Genomic DNA, 25,698 nt, shown 5'->3' on the forward strand with positions numbered 1-25,698 from the left:
CACACAAACAACTAGGTGTTTTATTAAGATTTTTCAAAAGCAAGCACAACAATCTTATAGTATCATTTTTCGAATTTGCCGCTAAACTTTCAAGAATCCATCATTTTACGTCATTTTAACAATTTAATACAACGACAATGTCCCCAAACAAAATCAAAGACTTCTACAATCGCGTTAACGGTTAGATAGAACCCAATTTCTCTGTTTCTGAGCGAATCACATCACATTTCTTCGTTCTCGAACCGAATTCCGTTGTTTTTGAACGAATCCACCAAATCGCCAAGGTGATCTAACTCAGCAAACCCATCGTCTCCAACAAAAAACACAGAGTAAATGTCCATGCTAGACATTTATTATTCTGATCTCCTTCTCAAACTAATTTCACATCAAATTCGTCAAACCCCGCCACCAAACTCTCTCCCCGGTTCCCAATTTCTAGGGTTTCTGTAAAATATTTCGACAGAGAGATAGATAGAGAGAGAGCGAGATGGAAGAAATGGCCGGTAGAGATAATATGCCGGAAGGGACGATGCGAAATGTACTGGACCAAAAATCTCTGAAGTGGGTTTTCGTTGGTGGAAAGGGTGGTGTTGGAAAAACTACATGTAGCTCTATCCTTTCAATCCTTTTGGCTTCAGCCCGATCCTCTGTTCTCATAATCTCAACTGACCCAGCTCACAATCTCAGCGATGCGTTTCAACAGAGATTCACCAGGGCCCCTACATTGGTTAATGGGTTCACCAATTTGTATGCTATGGTTAGTCTTAGCTCCTCTAATTTTTCTGGTTTTGGAATTTCTTGGGGTTGGTCTTGGTAAGTTCCTAAAAGTAAGTAACTTGTTTACATGATTGATGCAATTATGGAGATATATGGATGTTCGATTTGAAGTGATTATGTGATATCAGATAATCAATTATAATAGAACTTGGTAAATAGATAATAGGGTTGAATGTGTTAAATGCGAACCTATCATTTTTCTAAATTACAAAATGATGAAACCACGTTGCATGAAATGTATGTTGCTAGTATGCAGAAAGAAAGTACGTTGCATAAAAATGTGAATTAATGGGCTTAAAGTAGGTTGCTATCACATGCCTTTTAACGTTTTTTTTAGGAGGTGGATCCCAATGTGGAGAATGAAGAAGAAGAAGGTTCAGATGCAATGGACGGTTTCCTTTCAGATTTAGCAAATTCAATTCCTGGAATCGATGAAGCTATGAGTTTTGCAGAGATGTTAAAGTAAGAGCCCTCCATTATAATTCAATAATAAAAAAAATGATAAACATCAAATAAACTACCAAGCAGACACCAGCCATTTACTTATAGACAGTTTATTCAGTTTAGAGATAACACAGTTTCTACGTATACAACACTTTATTCACATACATCATCACCCATTCAGTCATTTTAACCACATATGACTTAATTAATGGGAAAGAGAAAGAAACTAGCCCTTAGAAGGTTTGACATTCAATTATGAAAGGAAGGAACCTTAAGTGGAATGTAGGCATTATGGTAATTTCGTATAAATTACAAGGTTAAAACTTTTAATATTTGTAAATTATAACCGAAGGTTGGTGCAAACAATGGACTACTCGGTGATAGTTTTTGATACAGCTCCCACGGGCCACACACTTCGGTTGTTGCAATTTCCATCAACATTGGAGAAAGGTCTTGACAGAATGATGAGCTTAAAGAGTAAATTCGGTGGCTTATTGGGTCAGGTATAAATAATAGAACTTTTAAATCAAAATTTAATGTTTTTTCTTCACCTAATTTGTTTAATGGCAGATGAGTCGCTTGTTTGGTGTTGGAGATGAGGTGGGTGAGGATGCAATTCTTGGAAAGCTTGAGGGTATGAAGGATGTGATTGAAAAAGTCAACCGACAATTCAAAGATCCGGTAAAAATTCAAAAAGTCAACCGACGATTCAAAATCAAAATGTTTGACCTTTTTTTTTTTGTGATAGGATTTGACAACTTTCGTTTGCGTATGCATCCCTGAATTTCTGTCGTTATATGAGACAGAGAGATTGGTTCAGGAACTTACTAAATTTGAGATAGATACACATAATATTATTATTAATCAAGTGCTTTTTGATGAAGAAGGTACATAATGTTTAATTTTTATTTTGGGTAATAAGTTTTATTTTTAGGGTGTGTTGTTAATTGTACCTTTTTCTAATCATATTGCAGGTGTTGAATCCAGGTTGCTCAAAGCTAGAATGAAAATGCAAGGAAAATACCTGGATCAGTTCTACATGTTATATGATGATTTCCATATTACAAAATTGCCCTTGTTGGCAGAAGAGGTGTTGTTACTTACTTTTCCTACTTTCTTTATATGTATTGTAGCCATAAATTTTCATTTTCACACCGGTTGATGGTGAATGCTAAGGGTGAATATGGAAAGAAAATTGTATCACGTTCCCATCAAAGTAGCTGATATGTTTCCCAAGTCTAGAGTTTTATTGTAAGCCAAATGACTAATCTGCCCTTGGAATAATCATTTAGTACCTCAAGGAAATGATATTTGTGAAAGTTCGCAGTTTTTAGTATCCCAATGTAAGTGATGCATTTCCTAAGTCCAAAACTTTCTTCATGCAAATTGACCAATCTGCCCTTGAAATTAATCATATGCTGACCGGCTGACCCTCAGTGGAAGTCCTGAGTACTACTCTTTTACTTGCATTCTTACAAAAATACAAAATAAGCAATAAGCATCCCATGTTGGAAACTTTCATTTAGCAAAGTGACCAATCTACCCTTCAAAATAATGGTTGTGACCCCTCAATAGGCAAGTCACAAGTGAAATCCTTTGGGTGCTACTCTTTTCTTACTAAAATTCTAACAAAATGAGTAGTATATTCTCTTCTGGGATATCTCTAGGCAAATGATAATTCAACAAATTTTCTGTAAGCAAAATGACTGATCTGCCCTTGAAAAATAATTGTTTTTGAGATCACACACTCTACGTGTTATACTCAATGTATTGATCTCTAGTTCTAGTTCTTCCTTTTTTTGTTTTGGGATATCAGAACATAATGATATGCTTCCTAAGTTGGAAACTTTTATGCAAAAAGACTAATCCACCCTCGAAAATAATCGCTGTTGACCCTTTGATGTAAAATCTTGCACCAGTTTTCTCTCAATTTCTTAACCTTTAATGAAGTTTCAACTGTTACTCTTTCCTTTTTGGATACCCCGAGCATTATGTTTCCCAGGTAGGAAACTTTTTGAGCAAAATGACTAATCCACCCTTGAAAATGATCAACATCGAGTCCTTGATGAAATCACACATTCTACGTGTCCACTCTAACTTATTGACTTCTTTGAAAGGCTCAAGCTTTACGCTTTCTTTGAAGTTGGGATCTTATATTTAAGCAAAATGACGAATCTAACCTCAAAAATAATTACTGTTTACCCCTCAATAACATCACACATTCTACATGTCTATCTATTTTTTGATATTTTTTGGAATGTCTCAACTGCTGCTCATTTCTTACTTGTATTCTCCCTCTCATTTTCCTCATTCGGAAACTGTTTTTAAGCAAAAGGACACATCTACCCTTAAAAAAGAATCGTTAAAACAACCCCTAATAGATTACATTCGATATATCTTCTTTCAGTTTCTTAGCTCTATGATTAATGGGGATTTGTTTTAACAATATATTCTTTTGATCTAAGCAAAATGACTAATCTACCCTTGAAAATTTTTGACTTTTAAAGATTCATTTGATGAATAATAGGTTTGTGGAGTGGAAGCTTTAAAAGCGTTTTCAAAGCACTTTAGACAACCTTACGACCCTTCGATTACTCAAGGGACAGTAGAAGAGCTGGAGCTAAGAGTTTCAAGGCTACAAGGACAACTTAGAGATGTGGTATCAGAACTAGAAAAGGTCAAGAAAGGCAAACAAGTACTCTGAAAAGACTTTTCTACCCTTTTTTAAAGATATTTTTACTTTTCATAATCATATATGTATAATCTATTCAAATTTCTTTTCGTTCCTTTTCCCCTAAATTTTAAATTAGATTCCAATAATTAAAATCCTTGGTTTCTAAGTTGTAAGGTTTCTAACATCCGAAAGGAGTTTTATATATATATATATATATATATATATATATATATATATATATATATATATATATATATATATATATATATATATATATATATATATATATATATATATATATATTCATAGATTTTTTAAACACTAATGTACCTTTTCATGGGGTACCAATTGAGTAAAAAAATTAAGATTTACTTTAAGGTAAATATTTGTACACAACACAAAAACCAAATTATACGCCTAACCACAAAACCAAATGTTCATGTATGAACATATGTATGTCAATAATGATGCATGTTAATAATACATGTTCATGTATGAACATATGTATGGCAGTTATGAACATGTCCTTGTTCATAAATGAACACGAGTCATTTTCATGTGGTTTTGTGGTCGTTTAATTTGATTGTATGTTAAGCATGCCCCCCTCAAATTATTTGTAAAGTTTTAATCATGCATCTTAACTTGGAAAAAAAAAAACAATTAATACGGGCTATGAAACAAGACAATTGTATCTGTTTTTACATCTAAAAACTGGAGTAAAGGTGGAAGATGATGAAAAATACTATAATGTCCTTTAAGAAAAACTCATGTACCACAATCAATGCTCCTTATATCTTATAATGACTACTAATAAGTAGATACAATGATTGCAACTGAGAGCATCTACAATCCATTGAATTTCTAAGAGTCGAGTTCAATGGAGTGCCAGTAGGAGGGAGAAAAATTTACCACTATAATTCCATTAAACTCTCTTTGTAGAGTTGAATGGTAATGGAAATCTACCATTCATGTCATCATCTCTCTCTCTCCAATGTCATTCTCATGAACCCTTGTTAAAACCCCATTGTGGATGCTTTGAGTAGATACAAGTTATTGACACCTAAAGAGTTTCATACATACTTTAATCATTATACTACTCGTAAAGTTTTAATTACAAAAAGCATCATACCAGGAGCCCAAACAGTATTCTGTTACATCAAATTTAACAAAGTAATACTATAAAAATACCATTTTGTCCATCAAATTTAACAAAGTAATACTATAAAAATACCATTTTGTCCTTTGATTGATTTTAATATTTCAAGACGAATGTTCACTTGTTAAAAGTATATTTGATTCATTTTTGGACTTGTTCAATTTGTATGCTTTTATATTAAAAAGTTTTTCAACTAATACTTAAACGTTTATGTTTATCATTTACAAAAGATATAAATAAAATGTATTTCTATATTGGGAAACGTTCAAATACGAACTACAGAAATATTAGGAATCATGAAAACAAACCATTCGATAGTATTAGACTATAAATACAATAACATGGTTTGTGTATTAAATTGTATAAATATGTAAAAAGAATATGTCACGGTATTCATAGTTTATATATAAGAACCATGTTAGAGTATTCACTTGCACCATGTTCTCGAGTTTTTTAGGGAAAGAAAGGGAAGGATTAAGAGTGGAAAACGTGTTCTCCAATTTTTCTAGGAAGGGAAAGGAAAGGAAATAATATGAAAGTCTTAGGGTGCGTTTGGTTGTAGAAAAATGTTTTCATTTTCTAAGAAAATGTTTTCAGAAAATAGAGTTGAGTTTTCATTTTTAGTTTTCAATGAAAATTTTAGAAAACACGTTTGGTTAGAAGTGGTGGGGTTTTCATTTTCCAACTTAAAATTTTGGAAAACTGTAAAACTCGCTTTTCTAATTTACACACAACTTGGAAAACTGAAAATTTTTATTTTCTTAGAAAATTTTGGAAAACTGAAAGAACCAAACGCATTTTCAAAATTTCCGTTTTTCTTGGAAATTTTTCCTAGAAAATTGGAAATTTTTCTTCAACCAAACGCACCCTTAGTTTTTTTACACACAAAATCATTTGCCCAATTTTGGGCAGATTGGAAGGGAAAGTAGACACTGATCGATTTTACCCTTAACTTTTTTCTCTGCCTGTAACTTCATGTTCCTCCTCATACAAATTCATCTCCCTCTCACATTGACTCACACCATAAAACTTGTTCTTCATTTTTCTTCCCACAACTTTTTCTTTGCCACTTCCAATGAACATGGTAAGGGTTGCGATCATCTTCTTCTTTCCTTCTCACAACATATTCCTTGCCATCAAGACCCCTTCTACTTGAACCATCATTCTCCATGGACTTACCCTCGTCGTCTTCTTTCCTTCCTCTTCTCCTTATGACGAAGTTGATGAATCTTAACCAAGGGTAACAACGTCATTTAATCATGAAATTTCTCTCCATCCCCTTGCAACTTGAGAACATATATGATAATTCTTTTTGTCGTTCCATACCCTTCCCTTTCTTTCCCCTCCCCTTTTCCCTCGCCCTCCTTAATTTTTACATTTGAGAACAAGGCGTTAAACTATGAATAGTTGGTTGTTCCTAACCTTTTTAGGGTTCTTATTAGATCTTTTGTGTTTCTATATTTTGATTGGATTTGATATAAATGTAAGCTTGGAAATTTTGTGAAATATATCGATAATCCTTAGATGGTTTTCATTAATTTATCCCAGGCACTTGACAACATACAAAGGTTCAGAAAAATGTTGTTTTTAAAATTGGGGTTCTGATCAAAACCCTGAAATTCATTTATCTTTGCATGTTATTATATACATCCTAGTATAATATACTCTAGTATAAATATCCATATTTATTAACTAATAATTTCAACTACTAATTATTACATTATTATTATATAATCATCATTTTATTATTTTCAACTAATCATTTCCACCATTTTTACTATTATTTAAATGTTTTAACTATTATTAACATAATAATTATGTTTGTTATATTATAATAGTATAAATAGAATTATAAAAAAATATCTAGAACTAATAATCTCCAATCTCATGTTTCTTGTAATTTTAAACATAACATAACGTATATAATTTAAAAAATGTTCCTTATAGGCATAAATGAATTATATTGTAACTGTATGTGTCATTAACTATTATATAGTTATAAATGAATTATATTGTAAGCATTTACAAACCATTGAATTACCTTTTAGAAAAATTTACAAATTTAGCAAAAATCATTAATATCTTTTCATTAAGTAGCCAAAAAATCACACGTGATTAAGCTGACCGTCCCAATTGCTATTCCACTATGTTGGGCTACAAATTTGGCCCATTTTCTGCTCATGGGTTGGAAGCATTCAAACCGTATGCAGTGAATTGCGGTACTACAACGGTTAGCGGAGGTAAAGAACTGTGATTTTCAAAATAACGGTTGGGGATAGTGGTGACGCTATTAGCGTTGCGATTTACCGTGATTATTACCCCTGCTATAGGGACATTATAACTGTTATTTGAATAAATTCCTTTTTAGACTGTTTTATATAAAACAATTTTTTTTGTCATTCTATTGAATAAAATTGTGATTATGTGCATGTGGTTACTTCCATTGAAACCATCTATGTGTTGTCTTGGTAATTGTGTTGAAGACGTGAAATACTAATTAACTAAATTAGGTTGAGCATTGAAGTATAATTTACTGATTAATACTCTAATATATATATATATATATATATATATATATATATATATATATATATATATATATATAACAAAATATAAATTCTATATAATATAAAAAATATTATACCACCACGACAACCGAGATTTCAAATAGTGGCCGGTGACTGTTATTTTTGACCGCAATACTGAATAGTTCAAACCTAAAAAAGCTAGAAGAACCCTCATTCAACTTCAAGAAATTCTCTCAACCTTCTCGATGGCTAAAAATCAATATTCATCCAGAAAATTTATAAGTACATCGGAAATCACAGGTAAATAAAATAAAATAAAAACTAAATTAACTAGAGGAAATTGCAGGTAACCTTAGGCTATTTGCGATTTCAAGAGAAAAAAAAAATTTTATATTTGAGGAAGTCATAGGTGGCATAACAACCAACAATTTCAGTGACTTTTTTTTATGAAAAACTTGATTTTTTGCCTACTTTTTTGAAAAAGATCATTAAGATATTTAGCTAAATTTGTAAATTTCTATGCTTTTCATATTCAATCTTACGAAAACACTAGCAATTAGGGTTGTTCACTAATTTGATAAAATCGAATTGTCCAGTTGAACAATTTGGTTTGGATTTTCAGATTTTTGAATTGGTTTTCAACAAAACCGAATTATTATTTTGGATTTCGGATTGGTTTTGGTTTATAAAATAAAAACCGAATAGTCCAAAAAAACCGAATAAATATTATTTATTTATTTATAATATATTGCTATAGTTATTTATTAATTTTGTAATTTATTTTTTCAAATAGGTTCAAAACGTTTCAGCCGATAAAAAAAACATCAATATGTATTTTTTTCTTAAAAGTTTTCTATCTATAAAATATTTAACTATAATAATCTTATTAGTAGTTTATAAATTTGAAATCACAACTAAATAATTTGTTTTCGTTTATTGTGTAAAGTTGGATAATATTATAATTATATGTCGTTTTAAAATATTTTTGTTTTTGAAAACCAAATTATAAAACCGATCCAACCGAATTGTAATCGGATCGGATTGGATTTGAATTTAGTTTGGACTATTCGGATTCATGTTTTAAAAACCGAAATCAATTTGGATGTATTTGATTGAATCGGATCAAACCTATCCATCTAAACAAAAGATATCCTAACGATATCAAATAGCAATAGCAAATTTAAAGAGTTTTATGTATTATTTATGTGGATGAGATGTTTCGGTGCATTACGAATGCGGCGCCTAAAATCAATTTTATGTAATAAATGGTATAAAATAGATTAGGGTGTAACTGTAAATATAAAACCCTTTTCAAGTTTTCATCTTTTCAAGGCTATCTTATGCATACGTCATCAATCATTCATCACCAAATACATAAATCAGCAAATCGCAACACCAAAAGGGTTTGATTCCTTTCTGGTCGTTTTTCGTCTGGGTTGATCCAAATTGACCAAGCATTCAGAAAAGATTCCACTTTCAGTATTTCGTTCATGTGGGTTTTTTGCACATATACGTCGTTGAAACGAGACGCGATTGAATCTCCATAGATTTGAAGTCAGACTCTTGTTCAGTTAAGAATCGAGCAAGAATTGACTTTTTAGTCACTCAAGGATCAAGGATTTTGACTTGGGGGTTCAGTTAGATACAGTTTCTTCGAAGCTATGGAGGCTTATAAAAGATGGGTTCGGAGGAACAAGGAGTATGTTCATTCGTTAGAGTCTCTTGCTAACGTAAGCCTACTGAATATCTTGTAATATAAAAAAAAATCTTCAAAATCCATCTGTTCTTGAGGCTTATTGATAGTTGCTTTTGCGAATTGGGACTTGTAAATCGTTTTTGATAGTGTGTGTTATACTTGTGCTTCTAAATCTACAACAATTTGTCCCAAGTTTTAGTTGCTCAACATGACTTGCTTTACTATGGAAGTTTAAAACCTAATTCAAGTTTTGAAAAGGGGGGATGTTGGGGTGGACTACAGACTACAGATGATGATAACATGTTTCTCATTAAGGGAACGGAAAATTACTAACTTTTTAGTTCGTTTAAAACTTCTTTTTCATCATAAATCATTATGAACTCTTTCCCTATTAGGATTTAAGGTATTTATTTAATTTTATATATTATGCTATTGTTCTAAGTTGTTATGTCATATAAGGATTTAATGTATTTAAAATACGCCATTGAATGTTTCAGGGATTGACATGGCTTCTCCCAGAGAGATTTTCCGAGTCAGAAATAGTACCAGAAGCAGGTTTTGTGATATTTTGGTAACATTTGCCTTCTTTTTTTTTATCATCTTTAAGGCCAAAAGAGAACAGATTATAATGCGTTTGTCATACATTGTACTCACAATACAAAACAAGTACACATACTGTGTTTGTCCTACATTGGATTGAGGCTGACAAAAAATGACAAAAGTTTGTCCCACCGAAAAGACGTAAATACCCTCCTCGTCCTCATCATCCAAAATATCCCTAAAATCTTGTTCTGTTCAGTAAAGTAAAGTCCAATCCCGTTCCATGTAACAAATGCAGTCCAAAAGTAACATTTTTTTGACACATGAAAAGTCAAATATAGATGTTTAAAAGTCAAAGTGGACTCCTTATGACATATTTTTTTTGTTATGCAGTAACATCGATATTGGGTATAATGACTGCTGTGAATGAACATATAATTGAAACGACTCCAACAAATCCATCCCAAATGCATACAAGACATATGGAGGCGTCTTCTTTTCCATATTCATTGTTTTTGACTTTGATGAAAGACGTGGAAACTTTGGTTGAAGTTGTGGCACAACATTTCTATGGTGATGACAATAGATGGAATTTCCTTGCTGTTACAGAAGCCACAAAGTAAGTAGTGTCTCTCTATGACCAATTTCTTATTGAAAAAGTCAACATTTGACTTTTAAGAGTCAAATCTAGTTCATTCAAGATTCAATATTGATATGCATTCGTTGGTAGCTTTAGCATCAGATCTTTGCATAAGTAGTGTTTCGTACATGCTTTGATTTATGATTGATAATTTTTCGAAATTTAAAAAGTTTGTTGTGAATTATCAAAGTCAAACAGTGGACTGTTTGACCTTACAATGTCAGCTGTCAAACTTACTTTTTTTTTTTGGCTCCAACCCAACACCAAAACATATTTTTACACCAAATTTGGTGTTAAATCACCTGCACATCACTGTTTCTTACACCGCATTTGGTATTAAACTTTCCCTTTACTACCTGTTCCTTCAACTTTGAATGTTATGTATTTTTAGTTCATTATTTGTATAATGATATTTTATAGTATGTAATATTTGTTACTTTGTGTCTTTATGTATTATCCTTAACTCTTAAGCATGCTTGACAACCCTTAAAAAAATCAGCATAACTTGTGAGAGTCAAATCTAGTTTTTTCAAGGCTCAAAATTAATATGCATTCATTCATAATTTAGCATAAGAGTCTAAGCCATAAGCCGTGTTTTATATACAATCTATATATTGGTTGATTATTGCTCACAAATAAATCATGAAATTTGATGTGAATTTTGAAGCTGAAAATTGAAACTGTTTTGAATTTATAGTTTATATTGTCAAGATATCAGATAATTTGACTCTTTTACCCATGATCAGGGTGCTAGCTAGATTAGCTTTATTGCGAAATAGCGGGTACAAGATGTTATTGCATGGAGGGGAGACAACGAATGATGGGAATTCTACAAATGATGCGGAACAACAGGATGTGCGTGGACGTTTATTGCAGCAGCAGCAGGGGCAAAATGGTCATTTCACTCCTCAAGGAAGAGCTCTCTCTGCAATGAGTAGGTTCGGTGAAAATGCCCGTATGCTTTCCGATCCAACATGGTTTCGCAGGGTAGAACATCATCAACGTGCAGTTATGGAGCTTCCAGGTAATTTTCAGTTTCTTTTAGTAATTGGTTTAAATTCAAGAAATAGCAATGTTGTAATATGACAAATTGGAAAATATATGAAAGTTTTTGTTGCTATTTCTTGTATTTAGCAATTTTAATGTATGGCTTATGGCTTGCAGAAACGGAGATAAAGAGACCTACAATGTCGAGTTTTTTGTCCGAAAAGGGTATTTCTGGAAGTTTATTTTTGATGGGGGAAGTAATGTTCATTGCAAGGCCGCTTGTATACGTTCTTTTGATAAGAAAATATGGAGTCAAATCATGGCTTCCTTGGTTGGTTTCTTTGTCTATTGACATCATCGGGATGACTTCATCAATCGCATGTCAAAAAGACCCCAAACTTCCTCTATCCGATCCCGAGAAGGACGAGGTAAACATATCCTTAAAGTTTTTATGCAGTTTGCTATGATGAAGGGTATTTTAGTCAAAGACTTAAAACGGTTCCCTTCTACTTACTAATTTGTTCCGGTTTGAATAAAATGCAGTTGAGAAGGCGGAAATTGTTGTTGGCGCTTTACCTCATGAGAGATCCGTGTTTCGCGAAATACACACGGTATAAATAATTAAATATAATTTGTAAAAATCGTTTTATTTATTGATTTTTGAGATGGGATTTTGATTTGGCTTTGTATTGTCAGGCAAAGACTGGAAAGCACTGGAAAAACATTGGAGCATGTCCCGGTTGTTGGGTTTCTTACAGGTTTGTTGTTTTTGAATAACTGATGACGAGGATGAGGAGGGCGTTTATGTCTTTTGCACAGAGCGAGTCCCAATCCCACCTTTTTGGCGGGTTAAAAATTGCAATTTTAGTGATATCAAAAGTCCGAGTTTCAGTTTAATGGGAGCCGAGCCAAATGCAGTACAGTCTGTCTAATCAAAGTCAAACTCTTTTTACATTGAAACTCTCACCCATCAACTTTTTAATCATTAAGCCCTTCTTTTTTAATGGGTTTTAATTACATATTAGATGATAATTTTTGTGTAAATTAATTATATAAATTTTCTTAAATCATATTATTATTTATCATTGTTTTTATTTATTTATTTTGATTTCATTATTTAAAAATCTTGTAATTCTTTTTAACGTGTGTACCGATTACCAAATATGTGGAAAACATAGACTCAAATTTTTTTACTTTACAAATTGTGAGAACAACTAAAAAAGGTATATGTCATCCATTGTTTTACCATCTTAAGTTAAATGACACTCTCCATTTACAAAACCAATCATGTCGTACATGGCATCCATCCATTCAATAAATAAATTATGTTTTATAGCTCTTTTTTGTTTTACAGTAATAAAAGTATATAGAATAACTTAGTAAATCATAGTTTTTATATGTACAATTGTTTTATACAATAAAATATTATAAACATCAATAAATAAATTTTTAACAAATAAATGAAGTGTTTATTTAACCAATCCCTTTGTTATTTTCATGTGTTTTGCAGCAAAGTTGATTGAACTTTTGGTTGGAGCCCAAACACGTTACACCTACATGTCTGGTTCTTGATTCATGAATGGAACTAAATTGTATGTCATGTTAGTTTAAGCAAACATTCGTATGATTTGCTTTGCTTGTGAAATTCTGAGAGGATGATTTTCTAGAATAACATGATGTTTTCTTGATGTATTCGAGGTGATCCGTGGATTATTGTATTGTAATTCTAATCTTATACGTATAAGTTATTTGTTGAAATCATCGGGTCTTCTTGTTTTCATGTTGAAATGGCTGCAATGTATGTTTGTAATTTCGTAAAACAATAGCAACATTTTTTTACATCATTCACCCTTTTTGTTTGAACTTTTATGAGATGTTGTGCATCACTTGAGATTTCATAGGATAGTTAAATAAAAACGTTTTCAACTTTATTATTTACTTCAAGCAAGTTCAAAATCTACCTTTAAGTCCATAATGTTTGTAATATCCCAAAGCAGTAGCAACATATACAACAATTCTAGAACGAGAAGATCAAAATGCAGTATGTTTATGTAAAAGCATATTTTGTGTTGTTCTATCATGTATTTAGACAAAATTAAGCGATTGATTGATTTGTATGGTTTGCCAAAACATACCGGTTAAGTGCAATTATCAAAGCGACTATATGTTTGGTTCTTATGGTTTCATTTCATGCATGGTTAGTCTCTATGATTTCATTTTCTTTTATAATTTAAATTAATCTTTAGAAAACTGAATCAAATCTAAAACTACCACCCACTACCTCCCTTCCACAACCACCACCACCACCGGATGCCCCATCATTAAAAAAAAAAAAATCATGAAGGTGAGTCAAGAACCTTGGATGAAGCTTGAAATCTGAAATCGATTTATGTTAATTCATCGATCAAGGTTCGGAAGGCGATTCAAGAACCAATAAAAACAAAATGGGTATGTTTTCGTTGAGAACACACACACACAACAATTTCGAATTCCCATTTTCTTCATATCACATAAATGTTTTTTACCATGTTCGTGAGAAGAGCTTGTAGGATCGTTGCTTGCAATTCTTAAAACTCGATGAGGTCATGGGAGGAATTACCCTAGATCCATCAACTACCCTGTGGGGGGACTATTGTTCCTTTGATAATCTCAAAAACAAATCAAACTTATCAAGTATCTAAGGGATATTTTTTTTATTTAAATTTACGCCTTTGAAATAAGGAGCTTTCCGAATAGTGGGAACCTGATTTGAACTTGTTTTGGCTTATATTGTAATTTTGATAATGATAGTAACTTAGAACATCTTTTTAAAGGTTTTGAAAAGCATTGTAGCAAATTGCACAAGGCCCAAATCATAAGTAATCCCAAAGTAGGTTGTCAAAAGGGCTATATGAGGACATGCCACAATATTTATATACCAATGTAACATCAATAACTTCTTTAAATTAACTTTCTAAGCCCTATAATTTTCATTAGTATACCCCTGTCCATTAGTTTAATATCCCATTGTTTCTCACTTGGTCAATTTCTAGCCGAATTGCAGATCTTATGAAATTCTTTTTATCCAATTCAATACTCGAATCCTACCTGCTGTAAAGGTTTTATTATCTTTTTCTCTTTGGCTTTTCATTAATATATATGTTATAACTATACACTTTAAAAGGACATCAATTTACACAAAAACAAATTATAAATGGAAGTCCACAACGAGGGTGATGAGAACCAACCTACTCATGCATGCAGATCCAACAAAGGCAGTTCTTAACATCTTGAAAATCTTCCACATACGCAAATTCTACTGTTCATGTTAAAATCAAATTAGATAAGAACGCTAACAAGTCTATCACTCATTTACGAGATCAACATTCAAACATTCATGGGGGAAGTACCACATGCTGACTTTAAAAGAATTTGGTTTTTCCACTTCTACCAGTTTAAGCATAAGCATATCTCCCATATTGTGACCTTGTAATAGACCTTGCCCACGTTTCTTGGTCCACAATCGTGTTACAACAACACCATAATTTATGTCGCTAAGAAAAGATGCATATTCTCCTATTTTCTTTTCACGTGACACCCATCTCATTTCCCCAAAATCTAGTTCTTGAAACCTGTAACGATCTTCTGGCCGGAGAGGGACCCATCATATAAATAATATCCCCTTTTGGTGGAACCCAATCCATCACATAAAATGTTGTCACCAAGCCGTAAAAATTGGGAGGGTGTAAATGAATTCTTGGTTTCAAGTAACGTCAACTTGGGCTCTGAATTGAGTCTCAGTTGATATAAAGGATCACATAAAAGATTATTAAAGTTTCTGTTTAGGTAGGGAAAGCACGTATATCACTGAAGCAGGAAGTGCAGGAGAGACGATTCCATGCTCCACAATCCGCTACAGAAAACCACATTACAGTCGAGCACACAGGGATTACAAGAAACACCCACCCACATATTGAAAGTGAATAGACAAGGATACCCCTGGCATCTTTCATACCATAACGATCATTCATATGGAAAGGGTTAGTAATTGGGATATCAGGGAAATAAAATTCATGCCTTGTGATAGGGTTCACAAGCCAGAACTCACGGGGTAGAAGATCAAGTAACCACAAGTTAATCCAACATAAACCCCGCCATCAAAACGGGGAAGAATGGTTTTGAACTTTCTTCCTTCAAAGTCCTCTAAATGACAGATTTTCTTACAACCATGCCACGAGATACACATCTTCATGGATGGTTTGGACGCCATAAACGCCTTCCTGTTAGAGACTGCAAGTGTCCTCCATGACTTGCAAACTCCACCGAATGAAAGATAATCAACAACTCCCAGTTTCATCACAACTAAATAAAGCGGATGATCGTTAAGATCTGACCATGGTCCCACGTCACCATTATTGACCTTCTTCTTGCTAGATGCATTGTCATCATGATTCTGGTTTCTAGTCATCCTCTTTGTCTTAGTCATTCCTACACTTTCAAAAAGAAAATACAAAATGCAAATTCCACCAAAAATATAAAACTTTTATAATCATAGTCTTATTGACACTAATTAAAACGGAAGAACATGAAGATAGATTGAAATGTAAGGATTTTCGAAGTTGGGAGTGAATTGAATTGTTGTCAAATATCTATAAGAACAATATGCATGCAGCAGCAAAAAGCAGTTTATACTAGCATTGATGAAATACTGCAAATTAATAGTGACAATGGCTCCAGATGTGATCATCAATCCAAATCCTCTCAAATCATTCAGAAACTGAATCTAAACGTTCGTTCTGGATATGATATAATTACCTGATTGAAACCAATCGATGATTCAGAAACCTGAATCGATGTAGAACTCCATGATTTCTCGCCAGCGATGGGATTTCGTTTTCACTTTCGCGATCACCATATTACAAATACATCGGGCATCTGCTATAAATAGCCCAAACAGTTTTCGGGCCTTGGAACCCCAAATAACCACGTATGTAAATGAAGTGTTACATAATTATGTGATTAGTTCAAAAATCTTTAAATAAACAGAATGTTCCAAAATTTTACTTATTCAAACATGAAAATCGTATTTTCACCCTTCTTTTTCTGACATTTTTGAACTGGAACAACTTTTCGATATGCTTTCCTGAAATAAGGCATTTTCAAAACTTTGACCATGTTTAAATGAGTTAAAGTGATATGGAACATAAACTTGGTAAAGAACTTCGAAAAAACTAAGGAAAAACGAGAAAATGGATCCCGCATGCCAATTTTTTTTAGAGGTGCTCTGTGTACAGGATGTAGATGGCAAAGAATAAATACCAATGTTTTAAAACCCGGTTTTTAGTTGACCCGGTGTGATGACCGGTTCACGGGTCAACCGGTTGAACCGTCAGGTCAACCTGGTTTATGATCTTTTTCTATTTTCATATACTTTTACTTTCCTGCATACTACATAGACATATAATATGAATAATTTGATGTCAACAAAGTTTAAACACAACAAACAATCTAAACACAACAAACAACCACATAGAGTATTAATAACATGTTATAGATCAATCTAAACACAACAAACAACCACATACATATAAATAACAAAAGAAAACATAGTTGTAGACAAATCCAAACACATTACGACCAAACCAAATCATGGATCTTGAGAAATTGGAGTATTATAAGCATCAATCTCGCGGTCACTTAGTAACTGAAATTCACTATCAACTTCATCATCAACATGGTCACCTTGTGATTCAGAAGCCGGTTCATGCTCTTGCTCATCAAGCATATTTTCCAAATCATTATAATTAAGTTCTCATTCCCGCTCTTCTTCAACCACCCAAAATTTTGTCTTATCAATATTTTCATAGTCAACAGGATCGTAAGACCTCATATCAACCTTCAATCTACAAAAACATTCACAAAAAATCTCAAATATAACTTGGTCATTTTATAGCATAGTATATCTTAGCAAGATACCATACCTATTTTGTAAACGTAAGTTGTAATGAACAAATATAAGATCATTTAGCCTTTGATGTTCCAATCTATTCCTCCGTTGCGTGTGAATCCTTTCAAATACACTCCAATTACGTTCGCAACCGCAAGAAGATGCCGTTTGATTTAATATTCTAATACCAAACTTTTGCAAAACCGGAATATCTCCGGCAAATAACTTTCACCACTCATCTACAAAAGATATAGTTAACAAAAAAATATATTAGAAAATACAATATTTTATATATAATAATAACAAATTAAATTTAAATCATACCTGGACAAGAAAGATTACAAGAAGCAATGACACTAGACTCACAACTTTCACTAATCATTCACAAATCTTCATATCTCAGCAAATATCAAGATTGGTTGTGCCAAAAGATAAAGTCAACAATACATGTTGGGTTTAAAGATTCTAAATTAGCATATATTCTATTAGCTTTTTGTCTTTTAACATGATCTATATTTAACATAGCTATAAGATCTGTACACTCAAAAGTCAAGCTTACTAGCATTAGTTATGCTCAGAAAGAGAAGCAACAGAAACCTAATCGATCACAAACTTGTAATTCCAAACAAAGATATACTTCGGAAATCGCAAACCATTAACTAGATAGACTCAAAATTGGATGATTGGAGTAAGTGGATTAGTAATAGATGAGGAACGAAATTGCTTGGAGAAGAACGAAAACTCACCTTGAGAAGAACGAAATCGTTGGGTCGTTGCTTCAGTCGCTCCTGATGTCGCTCCTTCGATCGCTGCTTTCTTTCTTTCTTCCTTCAGGTCGCTATTCTTTCCAGAGGAGACGAGTTTGTTTTGCCTCGATCTCACTTAATTTGACATACCCTAATAAACGGGCCAATCCGGTTTTGTAGCGGTTCAACATACCCGGTTCAACTGCGGTTTAGTGTAAACCCGGCCGGTTAGATCCGGTCGGTATTTTTACAAAAACCGGCTCTAATTTGACCCGTCTTTTATCCCGGGTCACGGTCCAAACGGTTGAACCGGTCGGGTCAACCCGGGTTTTAAAACATTGATAAATACGTTATGCAATAAGTAACATCGGATGTTTTAAAAACTGGTTTGAACCGGTATCGAACCGGTTATACCGGGAACCAGGGGAGTGAGAGCGGTTCAACTATCACCGGTTTTACGTCGAATTCTAAACCGGATTGAATCGGCCGGTTTTTAGAAAAACACAGTTGAACCGGTGAAATAAACAAGTTGAACCGGTTAAACCGAATAAAAACACATGGAAAAGAACTATTTGCATAATAAACTTTAGTGATTTTTTTCAAATTTATTTAGTTTTCTCTATATAAAAACAAATTGAGTAAATTACACGAATGGTCCCTATGGTTTGGGGTAATTTGCACGTTTAGTCCCTAACTTATTTTTTTAACTCGGAAGGTCCCTACTGTTTGTTTTTGTGGTACAACATTTCTATAATTCTATGGTAATGACAATAAATGGAATATCCTCATTGTTATGGAAGCCACAAAGTAAGTAGTGTCTTTCTCTCTATGACCAATTTCTAATTGTAAAAATCAAAATTTGACTTTTAAGAATCAAATCTAGTTCTTTGGTGTTAAATCACCTGCACCCCACTACTTCTTATACCATTTTGGCGTTTGATGAATGGTAAAACACCAAATTCGATTTTCTACTATTCATTTACACCAAATTTGGTATTAAAATTTCCTTTTTATGTTGGTAATATTGGCGTTATCAACATATTTTAGTATGATTATTATTACTATCGAGACAGACGGAGATCATTTTACTATCCGATATTGGAGGTGTGGGGTGTATGCTCGGAGTGTTAAATGTGAACTTAGGTATATGGGGGTTCGGAGGCAGGCCCCTGGCCTAGGGTTGTTGTAACAACGTAAATTTTCAAAATAATTTTTCATTTTTCAAACAACATAATTATCATTTAAACATTATCAAATCTCATGTTCAAAAATTGTCATCAACTAAAACAAATCCCAAGATCACAAATAAAATCATTGGTCTGTGTGTACGGATCATGTCGGTGACTTCCCACGATTGTCACTAGTACCTGAAACACATAACACAAAACACTGTAAGCATAAATGCTTAGTGAGTTCCCCAAAATACTACATACAACACATATAAGCCACTCGAGGCTATAACTCTGTATGACCCTCTGGTCAATGTGTCTTAGTGGGACCCTCCAGTCCCATAACTCTGTGGACCCTCTAGACCTAACTCTATGGACCTTTCGGTCCTAACTCTGTAAACTCTAAATCACACATAGCACAGAATCACATATCACATCATGTAAATAACATACAACATACTCTGTCACATAACTCTAATTACCACTCTAGGTAAAGTATAGTGAGAAGACTCACCTCGGGTAACTCGGTAAATCTCGAACTCGAAAATACTGATCTAGCCTCTGCCTAATCACATAAAATAATTATTCTAACCAATACGACTCTCAAAGGCTAGGCTATTCCATTTCTAAGTTCTCTCAGGAGGGTAAAAGACCATTTTACCCCTCCAATGGCTCAAAAGTCCAAACATTGACTATACCCTAAAAGTCAACGAAAGTCAACGATCAACTTTGACCAGACTCGTCGAGTGCACATAGGTGACTCGGCGAGTCCAAGCGTGTCCTATGGGTCTGTCTAAACCTCACTCGCTCGACGGGTCACCACTGGCCCTGAATCGCGGGGCAACCCGACTCGTCGAGTCCCCTTATGGACTCGTCGAGTTCCTTCCATGGCAACACTCAAACGACCTTTTAAGGTCATATCTGCTTCACCAACTAGTAAATCTAACCTTCTAGCACTCGAAAGTGACGTAAAGGTTCGAACTTTAGGCCCATGCATTACACTATCATCTCTATATCCCAAAATAACCCTTAAAATGATAACCTAGGCCCCAAACTCATAAAGGATTGCATAAAGCTGAAGAATATGGACTCTCTGGACCTCTCAAAGTCCAGATCTGATAATATTGGCACAAGAGGACATCACACACACTAGATCTCTTACCAAAAGTGAAGAGAAGAAACCCTAGATCCATGAAATCTATTACTCAATGAAGATAGACATGAATCCTTACCTCCCACAGCAGCTCTGAACGAAATGATGGAAGATTTGAGTCCCACAAGTCAGCCTAGCTCGAAATCCTTCCTTCCCTTTGCTAAAACACACCAAAGAATGATGAATTAGCCCTTCACTTGCTCTACAAGCTTTCTCTCTGCTCTCTAGGGTTTCTCAGGGGTGCAATGGCCGCAAATGGAGGACATAGCGGCCCTTAAATAGGGCACATGCCCCAAGATTTTGGGTTTCTGCCGCTAGCACAGACTCGTCGAGTCCCTTCATTAATCCAGTTAGCGAATCACAATCCTACTCAACGAGTCTAGGCGTCAAATCATCGAGTCCTTTTCTATAAATCAAACTAAAAAGATTAAAATGAAATACCTGGGAATCCGGATGTTACAGTTGTTCCAAGGGGTAGCATCTTTATGGGGCTCGGGGCAGCGCCCCGAAACCTAAATGAACTTCTATATAAGGAAAGAGTTTGGACATGCATTTTCCTACCAAAACATACAGATGACATCATGATGATGTAGACATCGATTGTGTCCAATAACTACCCTTTTTTAGCATCAATTTGGTGTAACCAACATTTAACCATTTTCCTTCCTTGTATAGATGCAAGGTGAATGTTCCAGGAAAAGGGTTGATAATTTATATACATGGAATTGATCGTGAGCAACTCTTTATCTCTCAAGAACACAAATCATCACAAGGTATTGTGTGCTTCTAAATTCATGTAATCCTAGAGTATAAGAGACGAATTATAGATTTCAGAAAGTGATATAATCACGATCCACATAATATCCAAGTGTTATTGTTATTCCGAAATCCTTATATCTAACATTTTATAGTGTCAGTTCCTTCAACTTTGAATGTTATGTATTTTTAGTTCTTTATTTTAATAATGATATTTCATATGTAATATTTTTTATTTACTTCATGTCTTTATGTATTTTCTTTGTATAATATTATGTACTTTTAGTTTATTATATGCAAAACACCAAAGTTCGTGTTATTTATTTCTATGTAATAAAATGCTCATTTTGTAAGTATGATAATTAGTTCGAATTTAATTATATGCGAATCTTTTGGTTATTATTGTCTATTTATAGTCTATAAAGCTAGTGTAATAAAAAAAAAGTTGTGAATTAAATTTGTAAAAAGCTAATAAATATAAGGGTATTATTTAAAATCCATATAATTTAGAAAAATATATATATATATATTTAAAATGTTCTTTTTAGTGTTAAAATGATGTTATGTTTCGGAGATGAATCACTTTTTGCACTAAAATTTACATTATTGTGGTGCAAAAAAAGGTGCAAATATGGTGTAATGGTTTGGATATGGTTTGAAGAATGCTTGGCATCTCTGAAAAAAAGAGTCAAATGTAAGAGTCTTCAACGTAAGTCGTGCTTTATATACAATCTACATATATTGGTCGATGGTTGTTCACAAAACCATAGTGTTTGACTTTACCTTAACAGTTACTTCTTTTATACTTTCTATGCCCCATAATTTTCATCAAAGGTCAGTTCATTAATTTAATATCTTATTGAATCTTATTTGTTGAAATTTTCAAAATTTAAGCCAAAAATCAAGGATAAAAATTTCGTTTTTAATATAGCTAAAACATTGATACCATATATTTCAAACATTTCAATCATCATTAAGTAAAACATTTATCAGAGTTCGTCCCAAAATCATTTATTGCGGAAATCATAGGTGTGTGCACTGCGATCAATCCAAGCTCTTCATTTCCAAATACATGATACCTAAAACCAAAATTGTAAACCATAAGCATAAAGCTTAGTGAGTCCCTAAGAGCATACCCCACACACAATACACATAACACATAACCTGTTAGCTATAAAAGCTACCTCTACCACATAATACATAACGATTAGCTACAAGCTACCTCTTCCATACATCACGTATCCATTAGCCATAAAAGCTACCTCTACCACGTATCACATGTCAATTAGCTATCAAGCTATCTCTACCATTAGCCACATAGACTATCTCTATCCTTAGCCATAAGGCTATCTCTACCATTAGCCCTAAAGGCTACCTCTAGCATTAGCCATAAAGGTTATCTTTACCGTTAGCCATAAAGGTTATCTCTACCACATATTACCACATACTCAAACCACATACCTCTACACAACAAGTATACCAACTATCATAAAATGGTCCGACCTTGGTGCCTTAGACCCATTGGTATGGTAAGAAGACTCACCTCTCGGATGGTGAACTGAAAAGCTGAAGTCAGATATATCTCACACGCTGCTCCTTCTCAACTGCCCATAACCATCAAGTGATTAACCTGACACAATCCCATAAATACCCTCAGGTCAACCCTGGACAAAGTCAAGATCCACTGTCAACAGTCCATGTTGACCTCAACCCGTCGAGTACAACCAGCCACTCGTTAGGTTCCTTGCTTAACTCGTCCACTCGCCGAGTCACTTGAATGGATCGTCGAGTTTCGTAGTGTTTGCGGCCATAAACCCTCGACCGCAAACCCACTCAGTCGAAAACCCTTTGGTCGTAAACTCCTTGGCCGACTCGTCGAGTTGATTAAAGAACTCGGCGAGTTCCTTTAGTCCTTCTCGTTTTCGGTCCTATATAGTGGAAACCAAAGCTCCAAATCACAGATCCAACCACTTATGGTGTAGTTACCACGTAAAGTTGCAAACTTTACGTGTTATGCAAAGCATCCAAGGCTAGAAACACTAAATAAAAGCTTGACAAGGGACTTAGAGCATGAAGGGAGCCAAGACTTGATAAAGTTGGCAACTTTAAGTCCCCAAAGGCCCTGAGATATCCAGATCTAAATTCATATGCTCATAACAAGCTCAAATCCAAGAATGATCCCAAGTCGTGCTAATAATGGCGATAAACTTCCATAGAAGGAAATCTAAGCAATGAAAAGCCAAGGTTTCAACTTTATACCTCAAAGTAGCTGCAACACTGGAGGAAATCCCGGATCTACTGCCTTCCATTCAATACAACCTCTTCAAGCTTCAAGTTCCTTCCAAAAGAGCACCAAGAATCACTCTCCAAGCTCACACACACACACACACACTTAAAGAGAGGGAGGGCACGAACTAAGGTTTCTTAGGAGGCTGCAAATGAGACATAAGTCCTTTAAATAGGGTACCAATCCCTAAAATTAGGGTTTCCTTTACAGCGCCTACTCGTCGAGCCGGTGCCTTCCGACTCGTCGAGTAGGGTCGAAATCCCGTGATCCTTTAAATGACTCTACTCGTCGAGTTGGGGCTCCCAACTCGCCGAGTCCCGACACCAAAAACCCTAAAAACTTGCATCCATTAAGCAATTCCTGGAACAAGTGTTACAATATCGTAGGTCTTATACAATTCTTATTTTCCGATTCAATACTAGAATCCTACTACCTGTTATAAAAATGTTTTTTATTATCTTTTCCTTTTTGGCTTTTCGTTAAAATGTTATAACTATGCACATTAAAAGGACATCAATTTACACAAAAACAAAATATAAATGGAAGTTGTGCGGACCAATATAGCGAAGCAAAAAGGGTGACTGAGAATAGAGGTGACAAAAACTGACACGACACGAAACCTGACACGAACCCGACACGAAATAAACGGGTTTGGGTAAGATATTTCAACCCGTTTAAATAAACGGGTTGACACGACACGATACGAAAATTAAACGGGTAAGGTTAGGGTTGAGAATTTAAACTCGAATATGACTCGAAAATGGCCCATTTATTTATATGCAAGTTTTTTGAATTATTTAAATAAACTAGAAAGATACAAAACCAAAACCATAAGTAAAAGAAAACCTTCAAATTGAGTCATTTTGTAATGTTGAAATGACTTAGTCGTCGAGATCAAGACTTCATTTCAGTTTTTTCATTATCTCCCAAATTACCCAGTCTCTTTCACAACTCTCACATCCTAATGACCTTGTCATCCCCTCCCCAACTCACACTCTTTTAATTTTGTCATCTGAACATGTTATGACTTTATCTATTCTGCCTCCAAACTATTAGTTTTTCCTTTTCACCTACCCAACTCCTACTTTTTCAACATGCTCAATCTTTTAACCTCACATGACACGACATATTTCATGGTATAGCCTAACCCGAAACCCGACACGAACTCGACACGAAAATAAACGGGTTGACACGACACGACACGTTAATTAATTGGGTCGGGTTAGGGTCAAGCACTTTCAACCCGTTTAGTGTTTCGACACGACACGAATCCGACACGACACGATTGTCACCTCTAACTGAGAACCAACCAATTCATACATATCCAAAAAAGACGGTTTTTAACATCTTGAAACTGTTCCACATAAGCAAATTCTATTGTTCATTATAAAAACAAAGACACGAATGCTAACAAATCTTTCACTCATTTAGTCATTTACGAGATCAACATTCAAACATTCATGTGGGAAGTACCACGTGTTGGCATTAAACGAACTTGCTTTTTCTACTTCTATCACTTTTAGAATATCTCCCATATTGTGACCTTGTAATAGACTTATAGACCTTGCCCATGATTCTCACCCCACACTCGTTTTTCAACAACACCATACTTTAAATTGCTAAGAAAAGATGCATATTCTCCAACTGTCTTTTCGTGTGACACCCATTTCATTTCCCCACAATCTAATTCCTGAAATCTGTACGGATTTTTTTTGAATGGGACCCATGATATAAATATTCCCATTTGGTTGAACGCAATCCATCACACAAATGTTGTCACCTGAACTTCCAAGCTGTGAATACCTGGAGGGTTTTAAAGAATTGAGTCTCAGTTCATATAAAAGATTATTAAAGTTTCTGTTTAGGGTATATATTTTCCCCTTGAAAGCACATATATCAGTGAAGAGGGAGGTGATGAAGAGATTATTCCATACTCCACTATCCGCTATAGAAAACCACATTTCAGTCGAGCACACAGGGATTACAAGAAACACCCACCCACATATTGAAAGTGAATAGACAAGGATACCCCTGGCATCTTTCATACCATAACGATCATTCATATGGAAAGGGTTAGTAATTGGGAAATTAGGGAAATAAAATTCATGCCTTAAGCCAGAACTCATGGGGTAGAAGATCAAGTAACCACAAGTTAATCCAACATAAACCCCGCCATCAAAATGGGGGAGAATGGTTTTGAACTGTCTTAATTCCTTCAA

At 34.1% G+C, this 25,698-nt stretch overlaps 2 protein-coding genes across 3 annotated transcripts; both read left to right on the plus strand.

Moving 5' to 3' along the window:
- The first annotated feature begins 69 nt into the window (after window positions 1-69).
- Window positions 70-4,061, plus strand: LOC111912857 (ATPase GET3A). Its single transcript, XM_023908585.3, has 7 exons — window positions 70-757; window positions 1,115-1,239; window positions 1,574-1,724; window positions 1,792-1,902; window positions 1,970-2,108; window positions 2,196-2,311; window positions 3,749-4,061. The coding sequence occupies exons 1-7, from the start codon at window positions 488-490 to the stop codon at window positions 3,923-3,925; spliced, it is 1,089 nt and encodes a 362-aa protein (XP_023764353.1). The 5' UTR covers window positions 70-487; the 3' UTR covers window positions 3,926-4,061.
- A 4,836-nt stretch (window positions 4,062-8,897) lies between these two features.
- On the plus strand, window positions 8,898-13,200 carry LOC111912856 (peroxisome biogenesis protein 16). 2 transcript variants are annotated; one of them, XM_023908583.2, is made up of 8 exons: window positions 8,898-9,309; window positions 9,773-9,830; window positions 10,209-10,434; window positions 11,202-11,479; window positions 11,620-11,870; window positions 11,986-12,053; window positions 12,139-12,200; window positions 12,953-13,200. In XM_023908583.2, the coding sequence occupies exons 1-8, from the start codon at window positions 9,241-9,243 to the stop codon at window positions 13,012-13,014; spliced, it is 1,074 nt and encodes a 357-aa protein (XP_023764351.1). In that variant the 5' UTR covers window positions 8,898-9,240; the 3' UTR covers window positions 13,015-13,200. The 2 variants fall into 2 exon arrangements, with proteins under 2 accessions (XP_023764351.1, XP_023764352.1); XM_023908584.3 differs by having other exon boundaries at window positions 9,243-9,309; window positions 9,773-9,846.
- The last annotated feature ends 12,498 nt before the right edge of the window (window positions 13,201-25,698 follow it).

This window comes from Lactuca sativa, chromosome 7 (genome assembly GCF_002870075.4).
Source record: "Lactuca sativa cultivar Salinas chromosome 7, Lsat_Salinas_v11, whole genome shotgun sequence".
NCBI lineage: Eukaryota > Viridiplantae > Streptophyta > Magnoliopsida > Asterales > Asteraceae > Lactuca > Lactuca sativa.